At 52.9% G+C, this 23,428-nt stretch overlaps 4 protein-coding genes across 7 annotated transcripts; 2 read left to right on the forward strand and 2 right to left on the reverse strand.

The window, feature by feature from the left end:
• The first annotated feature begins 3,752 nt into the window (after positions 1–3,752).
• On the forward strand, positions 3,753–7,099 carry Ctsw (cathepsin W). Its single transcript, XM_020164763.2, has 10 exons — positions 3,753–3,895; positions 4,153–4,237; positions 5,019–5,129; positions 5,503–5,657; positions 5,763–5,859; positions 5,939–6,019; positions 6,104–6,229; positions 6,448–6,512; positions 6,591–6,794; positions 6,876–7,099. Exons 1-10 carry the CDS (start codon positions 3,809–3,811, stop codon positions 6,987–6,989), a joined length of 1,125 nt encoding a protein of 374 aa, XP_020020352.2. The 5' UTR covers positions 3,753–3,808; the 3' UTR covers positions 6,990–7,099.
• Positions 7,100–7,292: 193 nt separating this feature from the next.
• On the reverse strand, positions 7,293–11,609 carry Fibp (FGF1 intracellular binding protein). Of its 4 annotated transcripts, none has more exons than XM_074049271.1 (10): positions 11,428–11,609; positions 11,029–11,194; positions 10,724–10,850; positions 9,793–9,893; positions 9,119–9,273; positions 8,695–8,803; positions 8,555–8,618; positions 8,206–8,292; positions 8,019–8,116; positions 7,293–7,418 (listed from the first exon to the last, which is right to left on the reverse strand). In XM_074049271.1, exons 1-10 carry the CDS (start codon positions 11,510–11,512, stop codon positions 7,349–7,351), a joined length of 1,062 nt encoding a protein of 353 aa, XP_073905372.1. In that variant the 5' UTR covers positions 11,513–11,609; the 3' UTR covers positions 7,293–7,348. The 4 variants fall into 4 exon arrangements, with proteins under 4 accessions (XP_073905372.1, XP_020020349.1, XP_020020351.1 ...); XM_020164760.2 differs by having other exon boundaries at positions 11,029–11,227; XM_020164762.2 differs by having other exon boundaries at positions 9,140–9,273; positions 11,029–11,227; positions 11,428–11,608.
• A 2,113-nt stretch (positions 11,610–13,722) lies between these two features.
• On the reverse strand, positions 13,723–22,104 carry Fosl1 (FOS like 1, AP-1 transcription factor subunit). The gene is made up of 4 exons (XM_020164754.2): positions 21,769–22,104; positions 19,635–19,832; positions 17,211–17,318; positions 13,723–16,851 (listed from the first exon to the last, which is right to left on the reverse strand). The coding sequence occupies exons 1-4, from the start codon at positions 21,871–21,873 to the stop codon at positions 16,432–16,434; spliced, it is 831 nt and encodes a 276-aa protein (XP_020020343.1). The 5' UTR covers positions 21,874–22,104; the 3' UTR covers positions 13,723–16,431.
• Positions 14,371–15,213, forward strand: Ccdc85b (coiled-coil domain containing 85B). Its single transcript, XM_020164759.2, has one exon. It carries the CDS (start codon positions 14,371–14,373, stop codon positions 14,977–14,979), a length of 609 nt encoding a protein of 202 aa, XP_020020348.1. The 3' UTR covers positions 14,980–15,213.
• Positions 22,105–23,428: the final 1,324 nt, after the last annotated feature.

Consider the following 23,428-nt stretch of genomic DNA (forward strand, 5'->3'; position numbering starts at 1 on the left):
AAGGTGTAGGCCCTGAGTTCAAACTCCAGTGCCACAAAAAAAAAAAAGGATAAATTCTGTGACTTGAATCTCAATAAACCTATTATTTAGAAAAACAACAACAAAAAGCTTCTGATTATCAAGGTCTTACCAATCTAGACAATGGCAAGGACCTTGCACAGTTCTCTTGCCAAGATAGGGATGGGGTGACATTAGTGTCCCATGTCACAGATGAGGATGGCTGAGAGATGTGTCCTAGTGTTAAAAATAAAGTCAGTGGTGGTCCATTTTCAAGGCAAGGCATTTAACTCTGGCCACTTGCTTTTGTATCAGCTTGTGGAGGTTGGAAGAGGGCCCAACTGATGAGGAAACTTAAACTCTGAAGGGTAAATCATGATAAAATAAGGAAATGGGTAAAAACTGTATGTACTAGAAAGCATGTATCACAGGGGGGCCTTCCTGCCCAAAAGGAGGAAGGGTACGACCTCAAGCTGCCTCTAAAATTTGACCAATCCCAAGAGACACTTAGTTTAGAAAACCAAATAGGAAATCTAGGTTACAGAAGAATGTACATCCCATAGTACTCAGTCAATGAGGAACCTGGGAAAAGACTGTATTGCATACTAGACAATATAATATTTGTTGTAACTGCTTCTAGTGTCTCTGCTCACCAAGCATCCAATCTTGAAAGACTGACGTTAAAGTCTCATTTTCACTATACTCTGAGTCCATTCTTTGAGTTTGGTCAGGTGAGCATATTTCTCACACCAGGCACAGCAAGAGCAGTAAGGATAGGGTTGAGTCTCACTGACTCCAAGATTCTCTGACTTTGTCCCTTATTAGACCATTATGGAGCTGCCACGTGGCTGGTGGGGTGGTCCACTAAGTGTCATTCCACTCAAGCCCCAAGACTTGTTGCTGCCACTTAGAAATGACACACCAAGGCTCAGTGGGGAATGACTGAATGTAGTTGACTCAAACTTGGAACCTGAACCTCCAACTTTGCACTGTTAGGCCCAAGTAAGCCTGTCATTTTGAGTTGCCTCCTCAGAACGCGTCTCCTGACGTCACCTGATCTGCATCATAGCCCTGTCAAATCTAATCGTAGTTGGCTTCTCTCTCATCCCAGCCAGTGAGGCCCCAACCATCATTGGGTAGCAGCCAGGAGCTGCAGGATGACTGAGTGAATCAATGAGTGATCAAGTGGGAGAAGTCATTCATTCAATGAATGTTTACTGAGTGGTCACTTCAAATCAGACACATGCTAGCCACAAGGGACACAGCACTGATCAAACCAGACCAAGAGGGACTGGGGCATGGTTCAAGTGTTACAGTGCCTGCCTAGCAAACACAAGGAAGAGTTCAAACCCCAGTACTGCAAGGAAAAAAAACAGACCAAGACCTTCTGTCCTCATAGAGCTCATATATGAAAGAAGGAAGGACAGTGGCAAAGAGGAAGGTTTTGAGGGTCAACGAGGTCAGTTCTTCCCTCCCCACAATCGTCCTTCACCACAGATAGCACAAGACCCACTTGGGGCACTAGGCCCCAGGCCCTTGAGACCAGGCACCACTCTGTGGATGGCCAGCCCACTGATTGTTGTTTTATTGTTTGTTTGTTTTTTGGTGAGACTGGGGTTTGAACTCAGGCTTTTTGTGCTTGCAAAGTAGGCAGGCACTGTACTACTCAAGTCACACCTCCAGCCCATTTTGCTCTGATTATTTTGGAGATGGGGCTGTGGCAGGAAGACAGGGAAGAGGAACAGAGATTAATGAGTGCTACAGTGACAAACAAAGGAAAATCGGAGTTGGGGAATGTTACCTGGAGACTAGAGGAGGGTCACCTTACCTGAGGTTAAAACAGCCAATGAAATAACATGTGATTATGTATGGGACAAGCTTTTACCCTGACCCATCCCCCCCACCCCCACCATTTCTGTAACCTGCTCTAAATGGTATATAAGGAAAGCCCCCTTTGTTCTCGGGGCTCAGCCTTTGGACATGAGTCCACTGAGTCTGTGCCAGCTTAATAAATAAACTTGCTTCCCGAAAGCTCTCTCAGTCTCTGTCTGAGCCCTCCTGCAACAGGGTCTCGGGTCTCGCAAGTTATTTGCCCTGGCTGGTCTCAAACCACAGTCCTCCTGATCTTTGCCTCCCGAGTAGCTAGGATTACAGGCGTGATCCACTAACACCCAGCACCCACTGCATTGTAATGAAAGCAGGGCTCATTTTTTTCCAAATAGAGAAGGTCCTTGGCTTACTGTCCCAGGGAGAGGGACAAAATGGAGCAAACTGGAACTTTACAATTCTAGGATGATTCCTAATGAAGAAATGACAAAGTGTGGAGGGTGTGAATTTAACTAAGATACACTGTGAGCACATATACAAATGTCACAATGACACCTCCCTGTACAACTAATATATGCGAATAAAAATGTTAAAAAACATAGTGCTCTCTAGCTACACAAATGAGATCTTAAAAATAATGACAAGTGAGTCTGTAAATGGATGAATTCCAGGATCAGAGCCTTCCTCCCCTTTCTCTCCCACTCCCACGGACCTCTCGTAAGACAGTTTTCCCTTTTTTTGCGGTACCGGGATTTGAACTCAGGACCTACACCTTGAGCTACTCCACCAGCCCTTTTCTGTAATGGGTATTTTCAAGATAGGATCTCTCAAACTATTTTCCTGGACTGGTTTTGAACCGTGATCCTTCTGATATCTACCTCCTGAGTAGCTAGGATTACAGGCCTGAGCTACTAGTGCCAGGCCAGACAGTTTTTCAAGTCCATCTCTGCTCTAGGACACTGGTTCCCAGTCTGGAGGATGGAGGGGATACTCCCAGCCCAAGGACCCACTTAAAACCTTAACAGGTATCAAAGCTGCTGTCCAGCCGCTGACCTCACAGCTTTGGCCTTGCTCTGACTGTGATGCTCACCTGTTTTCTTTTTTTCCTTTTCATCCCCAAACCTTGGCAAGGATGCATAATAGGAAAGAGTAGCTGATGATTAGTTGTTCAGTCAACAAACAACCACTGAGCCTGTTCTGTGTAACCCTGTCCTGGACACTGGGGAAAATGAGTGAATAGGATATAGGTGTGGTAGAGAAGCTGAACATAAGCTTGCGTAGGTGTAAGGAGCTCATAGGTATAAGGGCTGCCATGGTTACATGAGATGTTGGGGAAGCTGGTAAGGCTTTTTTTTTTTTTTTTGGCAGTACTGGGGTTTGAACCCAGGGCCTTCACCTTGAGCCACTCCACCAGTCCTTTTTTGTGAAGGGTTTTATCAAGATAGGGTCTTGCAAACTATTTGCCCAGACTGGCTTTGAACAATGATCCTCCTGATCTCTGCCTCTTGAGTAGCTACGATTACAGGCATAAGCCACTTGTGGCTGCCTTGGGAAGGCTTCTTGAAGGAGATGGCCCTTGAACTGAGCTCCACGGAGGAGAAAGAGTGACTCCTCAGTGGGCAGTGACCACCCCCCATTCCTACCCAGTCACCAGGCGCCTGTGCCTGTACCCCCTGGGCTTCATCTCTATATCATCACTGCTCACTAAGGATCTGTCTCCCAGTCTCCTTAAGGACAGATCTTCATAACCCCAGAATTTCCCAGAATGGAGGGGCCCAGAGCTGCTGTTGAATAAAGACAACGGGGTGAGGAGCGAAGAGCCAGGTACAGAAGAAACCTAAAGGCCAGAGGTAGCCTGCATGCTCTAGAGGTCCACCTCCCACCCCAAGCCTGGCTTCCCTTCGTGGTTTCTCCAGCTCCACCCCCTTCAACTTGATCTATACAGCTTCCTGTCCCAGCATTGAGCACTTCAGGCTGTGCCACCATGGCTCTGACTACCCACTTCTCCTGCCTCCTGGCCCTGTTGGTGGCAGGCCTAGCCCAAGGCAACAGGGACTCCCTGAGGGCCCAGGTAAGTACTCCCAACCTGCTCCCCATGCTTTTCCCTCTGCTGGTCCCACACCTGGGGTCTCCCCTTCAGAAACAACTGGATTGTTGATCCCATTTCTCAGACAGAGCAATTGAGCTAAAGAAGTGTCCACCATACCCACACAGGGAGGGAGAGAAGGCTGGCCAGATGTTCCCTAGTCCAGTCCTCACATGGCTGGAGCTAAGGTGGGGTTGTGGGAATGATTCCCACACCCTCTCCCTCTCTTGGTTTCTTGCCAGGACCATGGTCCACAGCCACTGGAGCTGAATGAAGTCTTCAAGTTGTTCCAAGTTCAGTTTAACCGAAGTTACTCAAACTCAGCAGGTATGTTGGGGCATGTATGTGTAGAATTCAACCTTCCTCCTGCCCTCTGAATAGATAGACAACTTGAGGCTCAGGGTGGGGACTAGGCTTGGCTCAGGCCACTAAACAGGACAGCAGGACTGGAGCTGTATTCCCTGGTTTCCCTACTGCATGGGTGGGTACAGGATCATTCAGTGCCCTGAAGCTGAAAGGCAAATGGTGGCTGTTAGGCATCTGTCCCAGCCTTAGTGTCCTCTGACTCTATAGCCAACTCCCTTTGATTACAGGAAGGGGGAAGGTGATCAGTCATACATTCATTCAGAAGACTCCCAAGCATACCCATTTTCTCCCGAAGGAATGGGAATTCCATCCCCCTACACTCATGAGCTGCCAGCCCTGCTCCTGCCTTCTCTGAGTCTTGTCTCCCTTAGTGAGTCCATGCCCCAACCTCCCACACTCTTGTTCCACCTCGAAATCTTTGGTCAGAGGTGTGAAGAGGTGGTACTGCTGGAGGGATGGTCTGGCAGGAAGCCTGTTTCTAACCACTCACTTTCCCTTCTGAGTCACTGTGTCTAGGCCCCTTGCTCAGCTTAGCCTCCCCGAGGGTGGGTGGATGCTGCCTCTGGGCAAATCCTAACCCTAGGTGGCTAGGTAACCACATCCTTGGCCCCGTGTCTACGGTAGGCACTGGGGCTGTAGGAAAGGAGTCAGCACTCACCTGGGTGGCAGGATGCCCTGTCAGTGGCCACCTCCTGCCCTGGGGGCTTGGGAGCCAACCTGGGACAGCTCCTTTCTGGTCCAGAGCATGCTCGCCGCCTGGATATCTTTGCCCACAACCTGGCCCAGGCTCAATGGCTGCAGGAGGACATGTGCACAGCTGAGTTTGGGGTGACTCCATTCAGTGACCTCACAGGTACTGGGACCCCCCTGGGCCATACATGGTGAGTGGGTAAGCATTCTCCTAGGGATACTGGCAGATGGACAGGACAGACCTTCCACTTTCAGTACCAAATTTGGCACTGCTCACTTCCTGTCCTCAATTCCAGGGTATCAAGGGCATGAACCCTGCCAGCCTGTGCCCCAGTCTAGCTCAGGGGCCAGACACAGCAGGTGCAGAGGATTTGACAGCAAAGAGCTCGGCCTCTTTAGGTCTCAACATGCTTGCCTGATACCTCCCAGGGTTTTATGGGGACCCAAACAACCAAGGATGTGGATGGCTGGAGTAGGATGTGGATACAGAGGAGGGAGGTCAAACCTGTGACCTCTGTGGCCTTCTCTGCTCCCAGAGGAGGAGTTTGGCCAGCTCTATGGGCATCAGAGGGCAACTAGAAGGGAGATCAACATGGTCAGAAAGGTAGAGTCTGAAGAGTGGGGGGAGCCATTGCCGCCTACCTGTGACTGGAGGAAGGTAGCTGGTGCCATCTCACCCATCAGGAACCAGGTATCTGCTCATATCCAGTTCAACCCAATCTAGCCCAAGGGGTGGGAGTAGAGAAGGGCAAGATCTGGACCCCCCACACACCCTGCCCTATCCTCTCATCACCAGGAAAACTGCATGTGCTGCTGGGCCATAGCAGCAGCAGGCAACATCGAGGCCCTGTGGGGCATCAAATACCACCAGTCTGTGGAACTTTCTGTGCAGGGTACGGAGGGGAGAGGGGGGACTATGATGGGAGGATGGACTGGGGGCCTTCTCACCCACGCTGTACCTTTCTGCCCCAGAACTGCTCGACTGTGACCGCTGTGGGGATGGCTGCAAGGGTGGCTTTGTCTGGGATGCATTCATAACTGTCCTCAATAACAGTGAGTATCTGGCCTTGCTGGACAACTGCAGGGGTGGGAGATGGTCAGGAGCAGAGTCTCCTCCCTTGTCTTGCTTGTCTCCAGGTGGTCTGGCCAGCGAAAAGGACTACCCATTCAAGAAGCACACCAAACCCTCCAAGTGCTTGGCCAGGAAGTACACAAAGGTGGCCTGGATCCAGGATTTCATCATGCTACAGGATAATGAAGAGAGTGCGGCCAGGGTGGAGCTATGGGGGTGGGGTGGGGTGGAGGATACAGACACCAGAACCAAGGCAGACAGACCTGCTATAGACCCATGGTAGGTGGCGGGGTGGGGGGGGGGTAGGAATAGGGACACGACAGGTGATGACGACTCCATGACAAATGCTCATGCGCCAAGGGCAGTAGGCCTGAGGCAGACACAGTCTGATAGCACCCTCTATCTCTAGTAATTGCCCGGCACCTGGCCACCCACGGCCCTATCACCGTGACCATCAACATGAAGTTACTGCAGGTGGGTGGGGTAGGGAATGGGGTGAGGGCTATGGGAGAAGTGGTCCCAAACTCAGCTCCTCTGCCCACATCTCTGCAGCATTATCAAAAGGGTGTGATCAAGGCCACGTCTACCACCTGTGACCCCCGGTTTGTGAACCACTCTGTCTTGCTGGTGGGTTTTGGCAAGAGCAAAGTGAAGGGGATGCGGGAAGAGACAGTCTCACCCCGTTCTCATCGCCCTTGCCGCTCCACCCCTTACTGGATCCTGAAGAACTCCTGGGGGCCCAAGTGGGGCGAGGAGGTGAGCCAGAACCAATGGAAGAAGGGATGGCCAGGACAGGCCCTCTCCTCCTGCTGGCCCTTACGGCCCCTAACCTCCTAGGGCTACTTCCGGCTACATCGGGGAAGCAATGCCTGCGGTATCACCAAGTACCCACTCACAGCCCGTGTGGACCAGCCAGTTAAGAAGAAGCAGCCAATCTCCTGTCCTCCCTAACCTCATCAGCCTCTCCTGCATACCACATGCCTTCCTCACTTGCCCCACCCCAAGGTTTTGACTATCCTCCCCATCTTCTCTTCATGGCTTGAATAAACCTAGACAAGACCCTTGGCTCCCGAGTAGACTCAGTTGGGATGTGGATAGGGTGGGTCAAGAGAGCACAGATACTGTCTCTGATGTGTCTCAGTCCCTCAGGGACTGGTGTACATTACATCCTCATGCACAAAAGCCATGGTACTCAGGACATATATGTGCACACTGTACATGTCCCACGAGATCCTCCAATGGAGCAAGGACTGGTTTCCAAATTCATAGCAATTTTATTGTCAGTGTGCGCAGGGTGAAGGGAGAGGGCCTCAGTCATGATAGAGGCGCAGGAGGCAGCCGCAGAGGGTGCCCATGTATCGGTCCCAGAGGGCCTGGTGTCTGTAATGAAAATGGCAACAATGACAACTGATGTTCACTCAACACTCACATCTGAGACAGCTGTGAGTGCTTTTTATATCTTAAGTCCTCATTATCTATCTATCCATCTATACACACACAGACACACACACACACACACACACATGCACATTGGTGTGTTCATGGTGCTGGTGATCAAAACCAGGCCTTATACATGCTAGGTAATCACTCTATAACTGAGCTATACTCCTAAATTATTTGGTCCTCATAAGTTCTTATAAGCTTTCTTTTTTGTTGTTTTTGTCTTGTTTTGTGGTACTGGGGTTTGAACTCAGGGCCTCATGCTTGCTAGGCAAGTGCTCTACCACATGAGCCATGCTCCTAGCATGATCCTTCTAATAATTATCCCCAGTTTACATATGAGGAAACTAAGACACGGAGAGGTTAAGTAACCTGCTAAAGGTCACACAGATTCTAAGAGGTGGAACCAGAGACTTCCATTCCTAGAGTAGAACAACAGGGAGCCCTGAGTTTGTAGAAGGGTGTGAGTCCTTCTGCAAGGAGGTATCAGGTGGCTGGTTGGGGTTTGGTCAAGCTGGACAGAAGACTGGGGTCTCTCACCGGAAGCCATCCAGGGAGTGGACAGACGCTGAATACTGATTCAGGAAGAGCCTCACGTCGTTCAGTGGCCAGTGGTCAGAACGGCACGGTTCCACAAACTGGGGGCCCAAAGGATTAATTAGCATCCCCAGAACTGCTCAGGGAAAGGACAGGCTGGGGATCAGAGGGTGGTGGCAGAATAGCTTACCTTCTCCACTAGGTCCACAAACAGGTCTCTGACGTCCTTATTATGGGTCAGCTTGGCAGCCACATTCACCAGCCCCCGAGACAGGTTCTGTGGGGCAGGGATCCTGGGAGTTCTGCCTTTTGCCCCAGGTGCTAGGGGCTAGCACAGAGCCTGGGGGAGGGGAAGGCCCGTCCCCAAATCTATCCACCTCCCTCTTATCAACCAGGCCCTCTTTATTCCCCTCACTGGCAGACAGGGGTAGCAGCAGTGCCACCTGCTGGTCAATCTCACAGGAGCAGAGTTGCCTAGCAGGGGTAGTACACAGGAGGCTGAAAATGTCTAGGGGAAGAGGCTGGACAGGGCCACAGACCTTGAAGTTGGCTTCCATCTCAGAGAAGACACCAAGCTTTCCCCGCAGGGTGGTGCACACCAGGCTGGGCAAGACAGGGTCATAGTTATAGTCACATGTGCACCCCCTTCAGACTCTTCCCCATGGACCTCCAAGGTCACCTCTTATGCAAGTCCAGAAGGTCCTTATCAGCCACTAGCACCTTGAGCTCCTTCAAGTCCTGGAGAAACTCCTTGTCTAAGTCCACGTCCATGTCATCTACCTGGGAGTCTGCGTGAGGCCCATGAAGGAAGTTGAGGTGGTGATAAACCCACCCCATGAGATCATGAGTATTCTTCAACCACCACCTCATTGCACCCAACAGGAGAGAAGAGGAAAAGGGATTTCAGAGGTGGAGTGACATGCCCCAGGACAGACAGGCAGTGGACCCTTAGTCTGCATATAAAGTATATTAAGGGACTGAACTATAAGCAGAGGTGGCCTGGGTGGAGGCCTGAAGAAGGAAGGATGCTGGGAACTGTGGGGCTCCAGAAGGAACTGCTGGTGGGGAACCAGGCCCTGAAAGGGTGAGAAGCGTCCAGGCACCTGGGTCGGTGGGGGCCTCACCGACGGCTCCAAGCGTCCAGTTCTGGATCATTAGCTCAGCACAGAAGGCAAAGTCACCAAAGCTCAAATACTGCAGCTTTTTCTTCCCTGTCTCAAAGCGGTTGTTGGCAAAGAAGACGATGGCTGCATAATCCCTGCAGATATGGGACAGTGGGTCCTCTCAGGATTTGAAATTCCTTCTTATTGATCCTATAATGGTGCCCTGAACAATAAGCTTAGTCAACAAATATTATAGAATAAAAAGCAGCTTCCACCTACAACCACAGCTGTGCATCCAAGTCCTGGCCTCCTTCTGCCCTCACCATGTGAACTTCCACAAGTTACTTCTCTATGGGCATCCTCATTTGTGCAAACAGAAGGTTCAGCCCAGTGCTCTAAGGGATACAGTGGGAGACCACAATGGTACCAGCCACCATTACTGAGTACTTCCTAAGTGCTTCATAAGTGCCACCTCACAAGAGCCCAAGTGGAAAACGGCAAAATTGGGATTGAACCCAGGTCAGTTGATCCAAACTACAGACCAGAAATGGGACAACCATCTCCCATCTCTCCTGTACAAGCAGAGGAGGTGAAAGGAGTTGAGATAGAGGAGGCAGACCAGGCTCATGGCTCAAGGAAAGCAAGTGCAGGTGGGGAGATGGCTGGCCTCTCACCTGGCCAACCGGTCAGACAAAAGGAAGTGCTGCTGAATGTTATCCACCAGGGAGCCCCGCATTTCCTCCACCACCTTGAAGACTCGCTTAAAGTTGTCAAACTGTAGAGTTAGGGGAAGAGGGGATCAGAAGGTATTCTCCAGTCAACTGTTTATTGAGCACCTCCTGCTCTCCTATCGACCTCTCCAGTTGGCAGCTGCTGGTTTAACACTAGTTATCCTTCAATAAACTACTAGTTATTAGCAGCGGTTATCAATTCGACAAATGTTTGTCAGCTTCTGCCGTCTTGCCTTGAGCAAACATTTACTCACTCCTATCTCTAACTTCAACTCCATTCTAGCATCATGCTCTCAGGTCCTTCTGAGCTGTAACGGATTCTCCTGGCTAAGTCCTAGGAACTCAAAATAAGCAAATGCTAGCCTGTACATGGGGAGCCCTTGGGAGACACAAAGGAAAGGGATCAAAGGCCCAGAAGAGTACTTTTTTAGCACCACCAAAAAAGTATGTGGAAAAGGCAGCATCCAGTCTCCTGCCTTTTATCTTAACTGGTAGTTATGACCAAGAATAATACCTTAACATGAACAAAAGCAAGACTGGGACTGAAGAAATGTAGGCCTAGAAAGGACTGCAAAGACCAAATCACAGGCAAGTCTGAAGGTCAAGGCTAAGGAATTCAACTGCTACCCAGGAAAGCAATGGAAGCCAATAAAAGTATAAAAGCAAGGGAAAGCCAGGGTGAGACCTGGGTCTGTGAAAGGCCACTCTGGTTATAAGGGAGGGGATAGTTTAGAAGGAATAAAAAGGGTGGGGGGACAGAAGAGACTAGATATGAAGTTGTTGCCACAATACTCTTAACTGGGGGCAGTGGCTGAAGGGATGGAGGGACGGTGGTAGACAGGATGTCTACCACCCAGACAGGTGTAGCACCCACCTGTCTCCGGCAGCTTTTGAGGGTGATGCCTGTTTTGGTGCTGATGTCATCCAGGTCTTTCTTGGTGCCCTTGGACAGCTTCTTGCCCAGAACCTCCCGAACAAAGGCCTCATCAAAGGCATAGTACCTTGTGGAGGCAGAGGACACCATTGAAGGAAAGGAAAGGGGGGCTTGGGCAGGCCCCTTCTGTGCTCAACTTTCTCAGTTCCTGGGGAAGTGCCATCCCTCCCTGGGCCTCAGTTTCAGTCTGCAAAATGGACATAGCTCAGACTGGCTGATGTTCCCACCATTCGCCAGGTGAGCACCTTTCAATGAGCAGCGCCTGTCTGGAGGGCGGGATCTGGAAGATGAGCTGGTGCAGCAGCTTGGGCGGAGCGTGCAGGAGGCGCTCGAGCATGTGAAAGGTGCGGTAGTGGTCCATGGTGTCGCTCTGCAGCACCCCTGCTGTGGCGCCTGTCTGCTCCAGGATTCCTGAACGCACTCGCAAAGCCACCGCGTCGCTCACTAGGGAGCCGATGCTAGCTAGCATCAGGTCCCATCCCGACTACCCGAGAGGCCCTCCAGGGATTTCAGCCCCAATCTCTTTCTCCCAGCCACCTGCCCACTTCCCTGAATGATGCCCAGATTCTGGCTCCGCCCCCTCTCCTATCCTAAACAACCGCTCCGCCTGACCTGCTCCCCTAGACCGGTCTACACAGACCTACCTGAGTAACCATCCAGCCAGAGGCGATACACGTCCTCGTCGATAAGGGTCGTGTTCCCCACGAAAATGTCCAGTTCACTGGTCATGGCGAGGCCCCGGCCGGGCGCGCCAGGAGCAGGAGCTAGCACTGCCCCGGCCGGGCGCGCCACCTCTGAGCCACTTCCGGAAGCACAAAGAGTCCGCTCCCGACACCCGGAGCCAATGAAGGACCACTTCCGGGCGGAGCTGGTGGGGCGTAGGCAGCGAGGACGCAGTCCTGCGCTGTACAGGGCACGCTCCTTCCGCAGAGAGGAGGAATCCCACGTCTCACCCCCCTCTCTTCTCTGCCCATCCCCGCGGGTCTCGGGAGGACCTCTTGCCGGTTTCCCCTGCCCTGCCCTTTCCCCTCACTTCCTCCTGGTTTTTCTCCCACTTTCTGTGCCGTCTTCGAGGCTTCCCAGCTTTGATTTACATCGTAAATTGAGGGTTTTACGGGTCTCTATCCTAAATTTCTTTCCTGCACATCGGTTTTGTTTCCTACTTCCAGGATCCAACCTAAGGATGAGCACCTCTATTGGGTATGGGGCACATAGTTTTAACCACATTCTACACCCCGCACGAGCTAATGACCTCTTCTTTTGTCCTTTAAAGCTCTTCCTCCGGGCTCATTCCTATAATCTTAGCTACTCAGGAGGCAGAGATCAGGAGGATCACAGTTGGAAGCAAACAGTTCGTGAGGCCCTATCTCTAAAAAAAAAAAAAAAAAAAACCCATCACGAAAAAGGGCTGGTGGACTGGCTCAAGGTGTAGGCCCTGAGTTCAGATCCCAGTACAGCAAAAAGTAAGAAAAAAATAAAAAAATAAAAAGCTTGGAAGTCCAAATCCGCAGGGTCGCATATCTGCCTAGGCTTTCCAAGCTGTCTTCCCATAATCCACTCTAAAGCTCAACACAGGCTAGGGTTGTAGCGCTCACTGGCAGAGCGCATGCATGGTTCCTAGATTTGATCCGCAACAACACACACACACACACACACACACACACACGGCTCAATACATTCGAAATGAACCTCTTGCTTTCCCAAATCTATTCCTTATTGCATACTTACCTCAGTGACGGTCCCAACATCCACCCAGTTCTCATAATACACATCTGGGCTTTCTCCCAGATTCCTTTGTGCCGGCATTTGGTTCTGTTGATTTGCCTCCTGAGCATCTCTAGTATGTTTGGTCCTGTCCGCCCCCACAGATGCAGCCCCAGCCTAGTCTTTCTGCATAGCTCTCCTTGCTCAGGGACACAGTGTTACTAACCTCCCTGCCTACAGTCTCTACTCCCAAAGTCCATCCCACACAGAGCTGCTCTACAATCTTCTTAAATGTGTATTTTAAAATGTTACTTTTTGCAGGGTGTGGTGGTGATCCCCAGCACAGCAAAGGGGCGGGGGGCAAACTATGTAAAGTGCTTAGCTGGTTGCATGTGTTGGTGTACCAGTGTTATCTCAGTCCTGGGGAGGCTCAGGCAGGAGGATCTTGAGTTCAAGGCTAGCGTGGGCTACACAGTGAGACCCTGCCTCAAAAACCAAAAACAAAAGCCGCGTTCGGTGGCTCACACCTGTTATCCTAGCTACTCAGGAGGCAGAGATTAGGAGGATCGCGGTTCGAAGCCAGCCGGAGCAAATAGTTCGGGAGACCCAATCTCAAAAACCCTTCACAAAAATAGGGCTGTTGGAATGGCTCAAGGTGAAGACCCTGAGTTCAAGCCCCAGTACCGAAAAAAAAAAAAAGTTACTTCCCTGTTTAAAAGTTCTTACTGGCCTTTAGTCACACTCCAGACTAGTATTGAAAGGTGGCAGGGCTGGGGGCGAGGTTCAAGTGGTAGAGCCTTTGCCTAGCAAATGTGAGACCCTCAGTTCAATTCCCAATACCGCCAAAAATAGAAAGAAGAGGAAGAAGAAAAGAAAGGTCACAAGAATCTAGCTTCCACCTACGCTTTAAGCTTCCCTCCCTGTCTTCCCACTTTTTACACTCCTCTGGTAGGAGCAGCACCTCTTCCTCACCTTGACTTGGCAAAGTTCTAGGCACCTTTCAGAGCCCGCTGGATTTCACCTCTTTTGGGATCCCCGAGACCACACCCTACACCCCTTCCCCCCTTGAGTGCTGGGAATGAATTCAGTGCCTCGCGTATGCTAGGCAAGTCCTCTACCCCTGGTCTATATTCCCAGACCTCCTCTCCCATTTGCTTTTTGTTTCCTCTGCCACATAGTTGCAACTTCTCTGGGGTCAAGATCGTGATCTTGGTCAAGTTAATTTGTGCATGGGCTTTAACACACAATAAAGGTTTATTGAAGGAATCCCTTGGATGCCCCGCGCCCCAGACAGGAAACACTCCCTGGGAGGTAGGGTAGGTTGATAATGAGTCAGGACTTTTGGACTCAAGATTCTAATGCTTAGCCGAGATTCTCAAGTTCGACCGAAGGAAGATGGGGATGGAAAGCCATTCATCTGGGTTCAGTCGCAGGGTGGTAAGAAGTCAGGGCGGGCTCCTGAATCTTGGTTCTCAAAAGGAGCCCTAAGCTCGAGCTTAAGGAGATTCCGGAACTTGGACGCACCAAACGCCTTCAAGTCGGATTGAGACAGGTGCGGTGGGCGAGTACGCAGGAGACATACACGCGCGAGGGTCTTGACATCTTGGTGGAGATTGCGCTGGAAAAGTGGAGCTTGGCGTCAGACTCCGCCCCTTTCCGGAAAGGTTTTTTTGGATTGGCTGTTATTCCGTAACGTCATGAGGCCCCGCCCCGGCGCGCGCCCTGCCGCGTGCCCCCCGCGGGGTGGCTGCTGCAGCCTACGCTACCTCCGCCACTGCTTGCAGCCCGCAGAGTCCAAGCTGTAGCCCGAGCGGCGCCCAGCCCGACGTGGGGCTCCCGGGCCGCGGAGGCGGGCGGGCGATGCTCCAGCGGCCTGAGCAGTCATGGAGGCCGAGGCAGGCGGCCTGGAGGAGCTGACGGATGAGGAGATGGCGGCGTTGGGCAAGGAGGAGCTGGTGCGGCGCCTGCGGCGGGAGGAGGCGGCGCGCCTCGCGGCTTTGGTGCAGCGCGGCCGCCTTATGCAGGAGGTGAATCGGCAGCTGCAGGGTCACCTGGGCGAGATTCGCGAGCTCAAGCAGCTCAACCGGCGCCTGCAGGCCGAGAACCGGGAGTTGCGCGACCTCTGCTGCTTCCTGGACTCTGAGCGCCAGCGGGGGCGGCGCGCTGCGCGCCAGTGGCAGCTCTTCGGGACCCAAGCATCTCGGGCGGTGCGTGAGGACCTGGGTGGCTGTTGGCAGAAGCTAGCCGAGCTGGAGGGCCGCCAAGAGGAGCTGCTGCGGGAAAACCTGGCGCTTAAGGAGCTTTGCCTGGCGTTGGGAGAGGAGTGGGGCCCCCGCGGCAGCACCGGCGGTGCGGGGGGCTCAGGCGCCGGGCCGACACCGGAGCTCGCGTTACCCCCCTGCGGGCCCCGTGATTTAGGTGACGGAAGCTCTAGCACCGGCAGCGTGGGCAGTCCCGATCAGTTGCCCCTGGCCTGCTCCCCGGATGACTGACTGCGCTGCTTCTTCCATGCCGACGCCCGCCCAGATTACTCCCCGAGCGCCGGAACTGCTGTGGACCTCCAGACCTGGACGCCGCCTCTGCGCACCAGGGGCTGCTGGCGTGGACTGAGAAGCCCTGGCACTGAGGAGGGCCCCTCGCTCTCGCTGGCGGGGCAGCAGGGGGACTGGAGCGGAGGGACTCGCTGGGGGGTTGGGTGGGGACTAATAAACTGGGACGGAAGCGGAGCCCGAAGCCTGGGCAGTGTGTGTGTGGGACTCGCCGGTGTTGGGGAGGGGGCGGGAACGCAGAAACGGTACTGTTCTCTTCTGAAGAAGCTCCAAGAACCAAGGTAGCTGACTTCCCCCATTACCTCGAGTCTGGGGTGGGATGCGGGACAGTGGTAAACCATTGATTACCTCCTCGGGCGCCAGGACAGACCATAATCCGGTCTCTGAAGTAGCTCTAACTCCTTTCCTGTCTCTTTCCTGTCCAAGACAATGGGGCAGGAAGCAGGTGTTGGGGGCCTAAAACCCACTGGGCCGACTGCTCAGAGTGGAAGAGGGCAAACAGCGCCCCCTGCAGCGCGCGCATGTAGGAGCACTGTGGGCCCTCAGGAGAAGGACAATCCTCTTTGCTTGCATTTTCTCCCCTTGGTCCTGGAGATGAGGCAAAGCAGATGTGGCCCCATTCATCAGATGAAGTAATTCAGGTCCAAAAATTCGAAAGACTTTGTTCAAGATCATGTAGTGATTCAGGAGTTGAGACCGGAACGTGGGGCTTCTGGCTCCAAATAGGAGCATCTGGGTTCAACCAGATATCCAAATATCCAGGCTAGAGTTTCAAGCCTTTTATTCCATTTTGGCAGGTTTGTATAAAAAATACTCTCTTTAGGAAAATAAATAGCAGCTGCCCTCTGTGGAAGCTTGGGTTCCCTGGAGCTAAAGGCTTCTCAGAGCCGGGGGCTGCAGATCAGCTCATCACCAAAGCCTCTGGCACCTCCTCAGCTGTGCTTTTCAGGAGGGGCCCACAGAACTCCCTGGTCCGATCACCTGGTGCTGCTGGCAGTGGGGCTGGGTAAGTTAGTGTTCTAGGCTGGTAAAAGGGCACCCTCTGTCAGGGTGTAGGGCTGGGTGGATCGCAGGAACAAGGTAATGAAGTGTAGGGGTGGCCTGCAAGGAGGTCGGGCCCCAGATCTCTGTAGATCAAGGGATCTAGAGTCTTTGGGCTGCCACACACGAAAATATTTTGTCTCTGATAGACCAGCTCTAGAGAAACAGTGGGCAGATTTGGTGGCCCCAAGCTCTGCCTCCAAGCAAAATACAGTCTCACCTGGAGAGATGGGAGAAGGGCCGGCCTGCTGGCATTAGGCATGGTATGTGGTCCAGGCCAGCTGGACCAATGGGGGAAAGGAATGAGATCCTCGCTAAGGTAGCACTTGCAGAGGGTGGGGTGGGGCAGGTGCCTCACAAGGCCAGGAGGGTGGGGGAACCCAGAGGGTCAGAAGATGGGTCCCCACTGCTGCTGCTACTTTTCCGATGTGCTGAGGCACAAGGCTCCGGTGTGCTGGGATAGGTGAAAACCAGACTGGGGGTAAAAGGAGTCAGAGAGGGTGTGGTCATGAGTGTGGGGGTGTGCAATGCCTCGGGCTCAAGCACAGGCCCCGGGGAAAGGGAGATACAAGGTACAGGGCGGCAGGGGCCTGGTGGGCTGCCGGTGCCGCTGGCACTGCTGGTACCGCCTGTGTCCCTCTCCTTGTCTCCTTCCGGGATTTTGCAGATGGGGCGGTGGGCTTCCAGCACCAGCTCCAGGCGCTCCTTCTGCTTCTGCAGCTCCTCAATCTCTCGCTGCAGCCCGGATTTCTCATCCTCTAGTTTGTCGGTCTCCTGTAGAGGATCAGGAGAGCAGTTAGGAAGAAGAGGGTGGAAGACCCCAAACCTCCGACAGGCGTGGGGGTGGGGTTGGAGTCCCCAGCAAGTCTGGACTGCAATTCCCATGAGCCCCTGGGAGAAAGTGGGCTGACTCCCATCAGGCCTGGAATGTCTTAGAAGGAAACTGCCAGCCAGTTTTGGCTCCGCTCTGGTGCAGGGCGCCCTGCAACTCATTTTAAATCGCCTTTTCCCTTGTCCCTTTCCCAAAAGGACTGCGCCTCGCACAAGGAGCTAGGATAGGGTGCGAAGGACCAAGGTAGTGGGCCTCGCAGGCTCCTGGGGGCCGGGGTCCCTCTGCTTGGGCCAGTGCTCACCGCCTGCAGGAAATCGGTCAGTTCCTTCCTTCGGTTCCTGCACTTGGCCGCAGCCAGCTTGTTCCGCTCACGCCTCACTCGGCGGCGCTCTTCCTCCTCCGGGCTGATCTGGCAGAGGATAGGGGAAGGGGCGGCAATGAGGGGGTTTAGCTGTCTGGAGTTCGCCCTCCGCTGGTGGGGAGAGGAAGGACGGGGCTTCATCCTATGCTTTGGGTACACCTCACCCCGATTGGCTTTCCGCATTCAGGTGCGCCTCATTTGATTGGCCACATTTCCTCCTGGCATCTAGCTTTAGAGCCAGTTTCTCTCCCGTAATACCCTCCTTCACAAACCTTAACCTTCCCCCTCTCCCAGGGCTCAATTAGTACGCCCCTGCCTCCAGGAAGCCTTCTTACTCCCCAGCCAGAGTATCCTTCTCTGGTCTCTGGGACTGGGTTATCCTTTTTCCCAGGGCCCTCATCCTTCTGGATCCATGGAAAAATCCAATCTCCTCTTCCCCCAGGAACTGTGACCGCTAGAAGGGGCTCATGAGTACGGCTAAGTTGCAATTTAGTGTGCCAGCTAAGCACTTTATTATGTGCCAGGCATATGATACCTATTCAGATAAATGGGCAAAGACGGTACTCTTGTATCCACCCCCAACCTCTGCTGGACTGGAGATCAACCCAGAGCCTTGCACACTAAAGCACTCTACCAGTAAGCTAACCTCTGCCCCAAAGACACCTTTTTGCCTGCCTGCCTGCCTTCCTTACTTCCTTCCTTCCTTCCTTCTTCTTCCCTCCCTCCCTCCCTCTCTTCCTTCCTTCCTGACAGGGTCACCTTATGTAGCCCAAACTGGTCTCAAATTCATGATCCTTCAACTTCAGCCTCCTGAGTGCTGGAATTACAGGTGTGCACCACCATATCCGGCCAGCTAAAACACTTTGCATATTTTTTTTCTTGTGGTGTTGGGGATCAAACCCAGCACCTAGTGCATGCAAAGCAAGTGCTCTACCACTGAGCTACACTCTCAGCCCCTACATAGATTCTTAACCCAACTTCCCATGTAAGGAACCGAAGCCCTGTCTATGGTTCCAGAACAGGAATTAATATCCACTCACTCCATTCATACTGAGTTAGAGGCCAGCTGATCGAGGCCACTTTCCCAGAAGAACCCTAATCACAGCTCACAGCCTTAACCTAGTAGTACCGCACATCAGAGGGTCACAGGCAAGACAGGGCTGAAGGAAGAAAGTACAGGAGGGATTACTCCTGGCCTGACTCTGGCTCACACTACAGTCCCCTTCTCCAATTAGCCAAAAAGGCTAATTTTCATTTCTAGGAAAGCTGCTGCTGCCAATCTCACATCTCTCCCAGTGTCCCTCCCTCCCTCCCTATCCTCTACTCAGCTTTTTAATGTGAACCCTCACCCCTCTATATCTCATATACCATACTCCCCAGGGAAAGAGAAACCACTTTTTTTTAAAGGTCTGAAAATATTTTTTAAAACATTTTTATTAGCATATATTTATTGTACAGGGGGTTTTCATTGTGACATTTTAATATTTGCTTGCAATGAGAAACCACTTTCTTAAAGACCGGCCATCTCAGCTAGTGTGGTGGTACACACCTGTAATCCCAGCACTTGGGAGGCTGATGTCAGAGGATCTCAGGTTCAAAGCCAGCCTGGGCTAGCTAATGAGATCCTGTCTCAAAAAAACAAAAACCTCCATCTGTTAATCATTTATTTTGGAAAGAACTTAGGAGGCAAGAGTTAGCTTCTGCCTGGAGTCTTCTGAAAGCTCCCAGTGAGACAGTGTAGGTAGGTGGTTAGGATTGGAATTGAATTGGGTAGACCTGGGGCCAAGGCCAGACCTGTCTCATTGTACTCATTATTGTGTGATCCTGGGCAAGTGACCATCTCTCTATGCCTTCACTTCCTCAGCTGGAAAACGGGGGGCAGGGAACCAAGTATATTCCCCAGAGGGGTTTTGTGAGAATTAAATGAGGAGTCGAAGACAGACCTCTCATTCTTGTTCCCTCCGCAGCTACACAGACAACATAAGCCCTCACCCTTTATGCAACTCAGCAGGTGGAGACGCACCTCTCCACATTCACCTTAAACTCACTCCCCTCCACCTCTATTCTTGTTTCTTCACCCCTCTACCTGGAAGGTCCTTCTTTCAGCTCTGCCTATGTAACTCCTACACTCCTTTTAGGTTAACAGCAGCCACTTCTCCAGGACGCTTTTCTCCATCCAAAGGGACCTTTTTCCCCCTGGGCCTCCCAGGGACTTTCATTACTTTCTGCTTCAGGAAATAGTCACCAATGACCCTTCCTTTACCCCCTTCTAAGCCCGTGTTTTCTTTTCCAGCAAGACCTTATCCCCTGTACCCTAACACCCCTGTGGACCATCAGAACAAGTGTAGCACCTCTACTACTTACCTGTTCACAGGGTCGACGATGTACCCCTGGAGGAGGACCCACAGCCCGAATTACTCCTGGCCGGGGCTGCGGGGGGCTGTACTGAGGGTAGACTAGAGGCCTGGGGTAGCCGCTGGGCCCCAGGAAGTGAGGCTGCACCATCCACTGCAATTCTTGGCTGCCACTCACGGCATTGAGGCTTGGCACAAGGTGGAACTTCTGAGGGATAAGAAACGGAGGGTCAGGGATGAGATCATATGGATTGGGGGGGATCCTAGGCGATAGAGGTCACAGTGCTGTCTACCCTTAATGGTTTGAGGAGACCAGAAAGAGTACTGTTTGGAAATCAGAGAAACTGACTTGTTCATGAGCTGTGTGACTTTGGGCAGGTCACAAAACCTATCTGTATCTCTGTTTCCTCATCAGAGCTAATTCCTATCAAGTGTGAAATGCCTGGCACTGTTCTAACCACTTTACAAATAGTGACTCATACAGTTGGCACAATAGCATCTTCGTTTTCAGACAGACAAACAGTTGTCTACAGACACACAGCCAGTAAGTAGGAAATGGGATTTGAGCCCAAGGGACTGGGTTCTTTTATACTCCAGCACCCAACCACATAAAGCTCCCAAGATGATTGTGAAAATCAGGTGAGAGAATGTGTGTGACAGGGTCTGGTAAGGGACAGGTGTCCAAGGCAAGAGGGGCTGTGATGGGCAAAAGCCACTGCTCTTGCCCTGGATTCAGTTCATCCCAGTTCTAATCTCAGTTTAGCCGCTGTGTGACTCATTTAAACTCAGTGTGCCTCAGTTTCCCCATTTTTAATATTGTCATGGGTGAGGATTATAACATTTTATTGATGCTGAGAAGTGGAGCTCTAATAGGTCTGAAATCGTAGCTTAATTGGCAATTAAAAATTCAATAGCTCAATGTGATGGTAGGTTTTTAAATCCATGGGTTCTTAGAGTCCATAAAATATGGTAAGCCTTGTGGAAAGCAACACCAAAGGCCTGGCACTCTGTTAGGGCTAAACTGTTACCTATGCCATTCTTTTGCAGCCAGAAATCGGAGGAATGGGTTGTGACGGGGGCTCAGTGTTCTGGGAAGAGAACTGGGTTCGAGCCCTACGGCTGGGCCCTGGGTGTGGGCGCCCGGCCGTCCGGGAAGCGCCCCACCAGCCCAGGCAAGTCTGGACAACGGTGTCCCCAGCTCGGCGCTGCAGGCACAGCGGCCGAGTGACCCCAGTTCCGGGCCAGAGGCATCACCGGAGGCATCTCCCGCTCCCGAGGTTGTCCCGGCCCGGGCCGCTCGGGGCCAGGAAGGGAGGGGCGCCCGGGGTGACTCAGCCGCCGTGACTCGGCCGCCGTGACTCGGCGGAACGGACGCAGCTCATTCCCTCCCCCGGCGACACGTGCTTGCAGCCCCTCGACAGGAAATGGGCACCTGCAGTCTCTCGGATCCCATCCCCCCCCCCGCCCCCGAGAGGTGCGGAGAGTCGGGGGCATGGGAGTTGCCGGCTGGGTGACTCTGGCATTTCGCGGTCTCCATCCCGCTTAGAGATCTCCAGGAACCCACTGAGGTTCGCTGCCTGAGCCCACCAGGCTCCACGCGCCAAGAAAGGGATAGAGACTCGGCGATAGGGTAGAGAAGGTCGGACAAATGGACAGCCACACGGACAGTCACAGACTGCAAAGATTCCCACTCGGTTCAGGCTGGTTTCTCATGGGTTCCATCTCCCTCCTGTGCCTGACGTCTCCGCCAAAGCCCAGACTCCGGATCCCAGGACTTCAGCCCAAGGTGACAAGCTCGTCTGATCCGATCCGGGTCAGGGTGAGGCAGGTGGGACACAGATTTTAGCAGCGGACAGGAAGAAAGAAAGACGGTAACGGAGACGGAGAGACAGATGGATAGTCAGTGAGGAATAAGGGGGCAGGCGAGACGGGGGGATCTTTGTTCCGACCGCATCGCGTGTATCCCTAGGTCGTGGGGAGTAATCAGCCCCTGGACAGCGAAGAATGGACAGGATCATCGGTCCTGGCCTCCAGACCTGGTCCCCACTCCTGTTCCCAACCCTAGCCGGGTAGCGCACCGGAGCCGAACACAGAGTCCCAAGCGCCATCCACCCGGGGACCCCAAGGGGTCCGGCCGCTCTCACCTGCTGCTGGGCGGCCGCCTGCGCCGCGGCGGGGTGCTGCGCCGGGCCGCCGTACGCGCTGCCCGCCCCGGAGCTCGGTCCCGGTTCCCCGAAGTCTCGGTACATGCCCTGGGCTGGCTGCTCCACGGGGTCCGCGTCGGCGGCTGGGTTCTGACTCACTCGCGCCTCGCAGTCTTTTCTTTTTATGAATGAAAAGTTCTCGGGCTGAACCACTTGGACCGCGGGAGGTGGGGGCGTTGCGCAGCGCCGCGGGTCACCTCGGAGCCCCACCTCTCTAGACGCGCCGCCTTTTGTCACTCCTCATCGAACTTCTCCACCCCTCCTACCGTCAGCAGCCGCCTTTTCTCGGGGGAAAGGGGCCGACTTGGCGTCCCCCAGCGACCGCGGCGGGCCCGCCCCCTCTGACGTAGCTGCCCATACATGGTGCAATTTCCTCACCGTGCCCAGGTAGAGTGGAGGATTCCCCGCCGCGGCTTTGCGCACCTGCCCGAAATCGGCCGCTCCGCCCGCCGCGCCCGCCCCGCCCCGCCCCCCGCCCCCCGCCCCCCCCGCCCTGCTTCCCTCCCCCTCCCCCCACCCCCACCCCCCGATCGCAGACCCCGAGCCCGCCACGACCCCCGCCCCTTCGACCTGGGCTGCCTTCGGTTTCCGTCCGTAAAACAGGACGCGGAGCCTTGCCGCGCTTGGGGGTTTGGAAGGAAGACTGTGAGCTATCTGAAACTGTAAACTGAATTTTATTTTATTTATTTATTTATTTTTTTGTCTTTTCTTTTTTGGTGCTGGGATCGAAACCAGGGCCTCACGCATGCTAGGCAAGCGCTGTACCACCGAGCTACATCCCAGCCCTGTAAACTGAATTTTAAATGTGACGGATTACCATTATTATTATTTACTGGGTGTTTATTTGCACGCCAGGAACTTTACAGACTTCACGGGTCGTGACTTGAGGACCCTCCACTAACCACTGACATTCTTTTTTTTTTGCGGTACTAGGGCTTGAACTCAGGGCCTACACCTTGAGCCACTGCACCAGCACTTTTTTTTGTGTTAGGTATTTTCGAGATAGGGTCTCGCTAACTATTTGCCCTGGCTGGCATCGTACTGCCTCCTCAGTAGCTAGGATTACAGCTGTGAGTCACTGACACCCAGCTAGTTGTTCATTTTTTGAGACAGGGTCTCACTGCGTAGCCCTGGCTGACTTTGAACTTTTTTTTTGGTACTGGGATTTGAACTCAGGGCCTACACCTTGAGCCACTCCACCAACCCTTTTTCATGTTGGGTATTTTTGAGATAGGGTTTCACGAACTATTTGTCAGGGTGACTTCGAACTGCCATCCCCCTGATCTCTGCGTTCTGCGTTCTGTGTAGCTAGGATTAAAGGGGTGAGTCACTGGTGCCCAGCTTGTCCTTGAACTCTCAATTCTTCTGCCTCCACCTTCTCCGTAGTGGGATTACACCCGGCCAGATTGGTATTGTTTTAAGGCTTCAGCTGTACTAAAAAAATGAATAAATGACAAATTAGGGTTATAAAAGTGCTGGTATATTTTAAATGTTCACAATAAACAAGGTGATGCTTTGAACTACCCACAAGTATAATAAAGTAGAGTTGTGTTACTCAGGATAATGTCAGGAACTATTTTAATTCAAGCCTCTGCCAGGC

Source organism: Castor canadensis, chromosome 1 (assembly GCF_047511655.1).
Source record: "Castor canadensis chromosome 1, mCasCan1.hap1v2, whole genome shotgun sequence".
Lineage (NCBI taxonomy): Eukaryota > Metazoa > Chordata > Mammalia > Rodentia > Castoridae > Castor > Castor canadensis.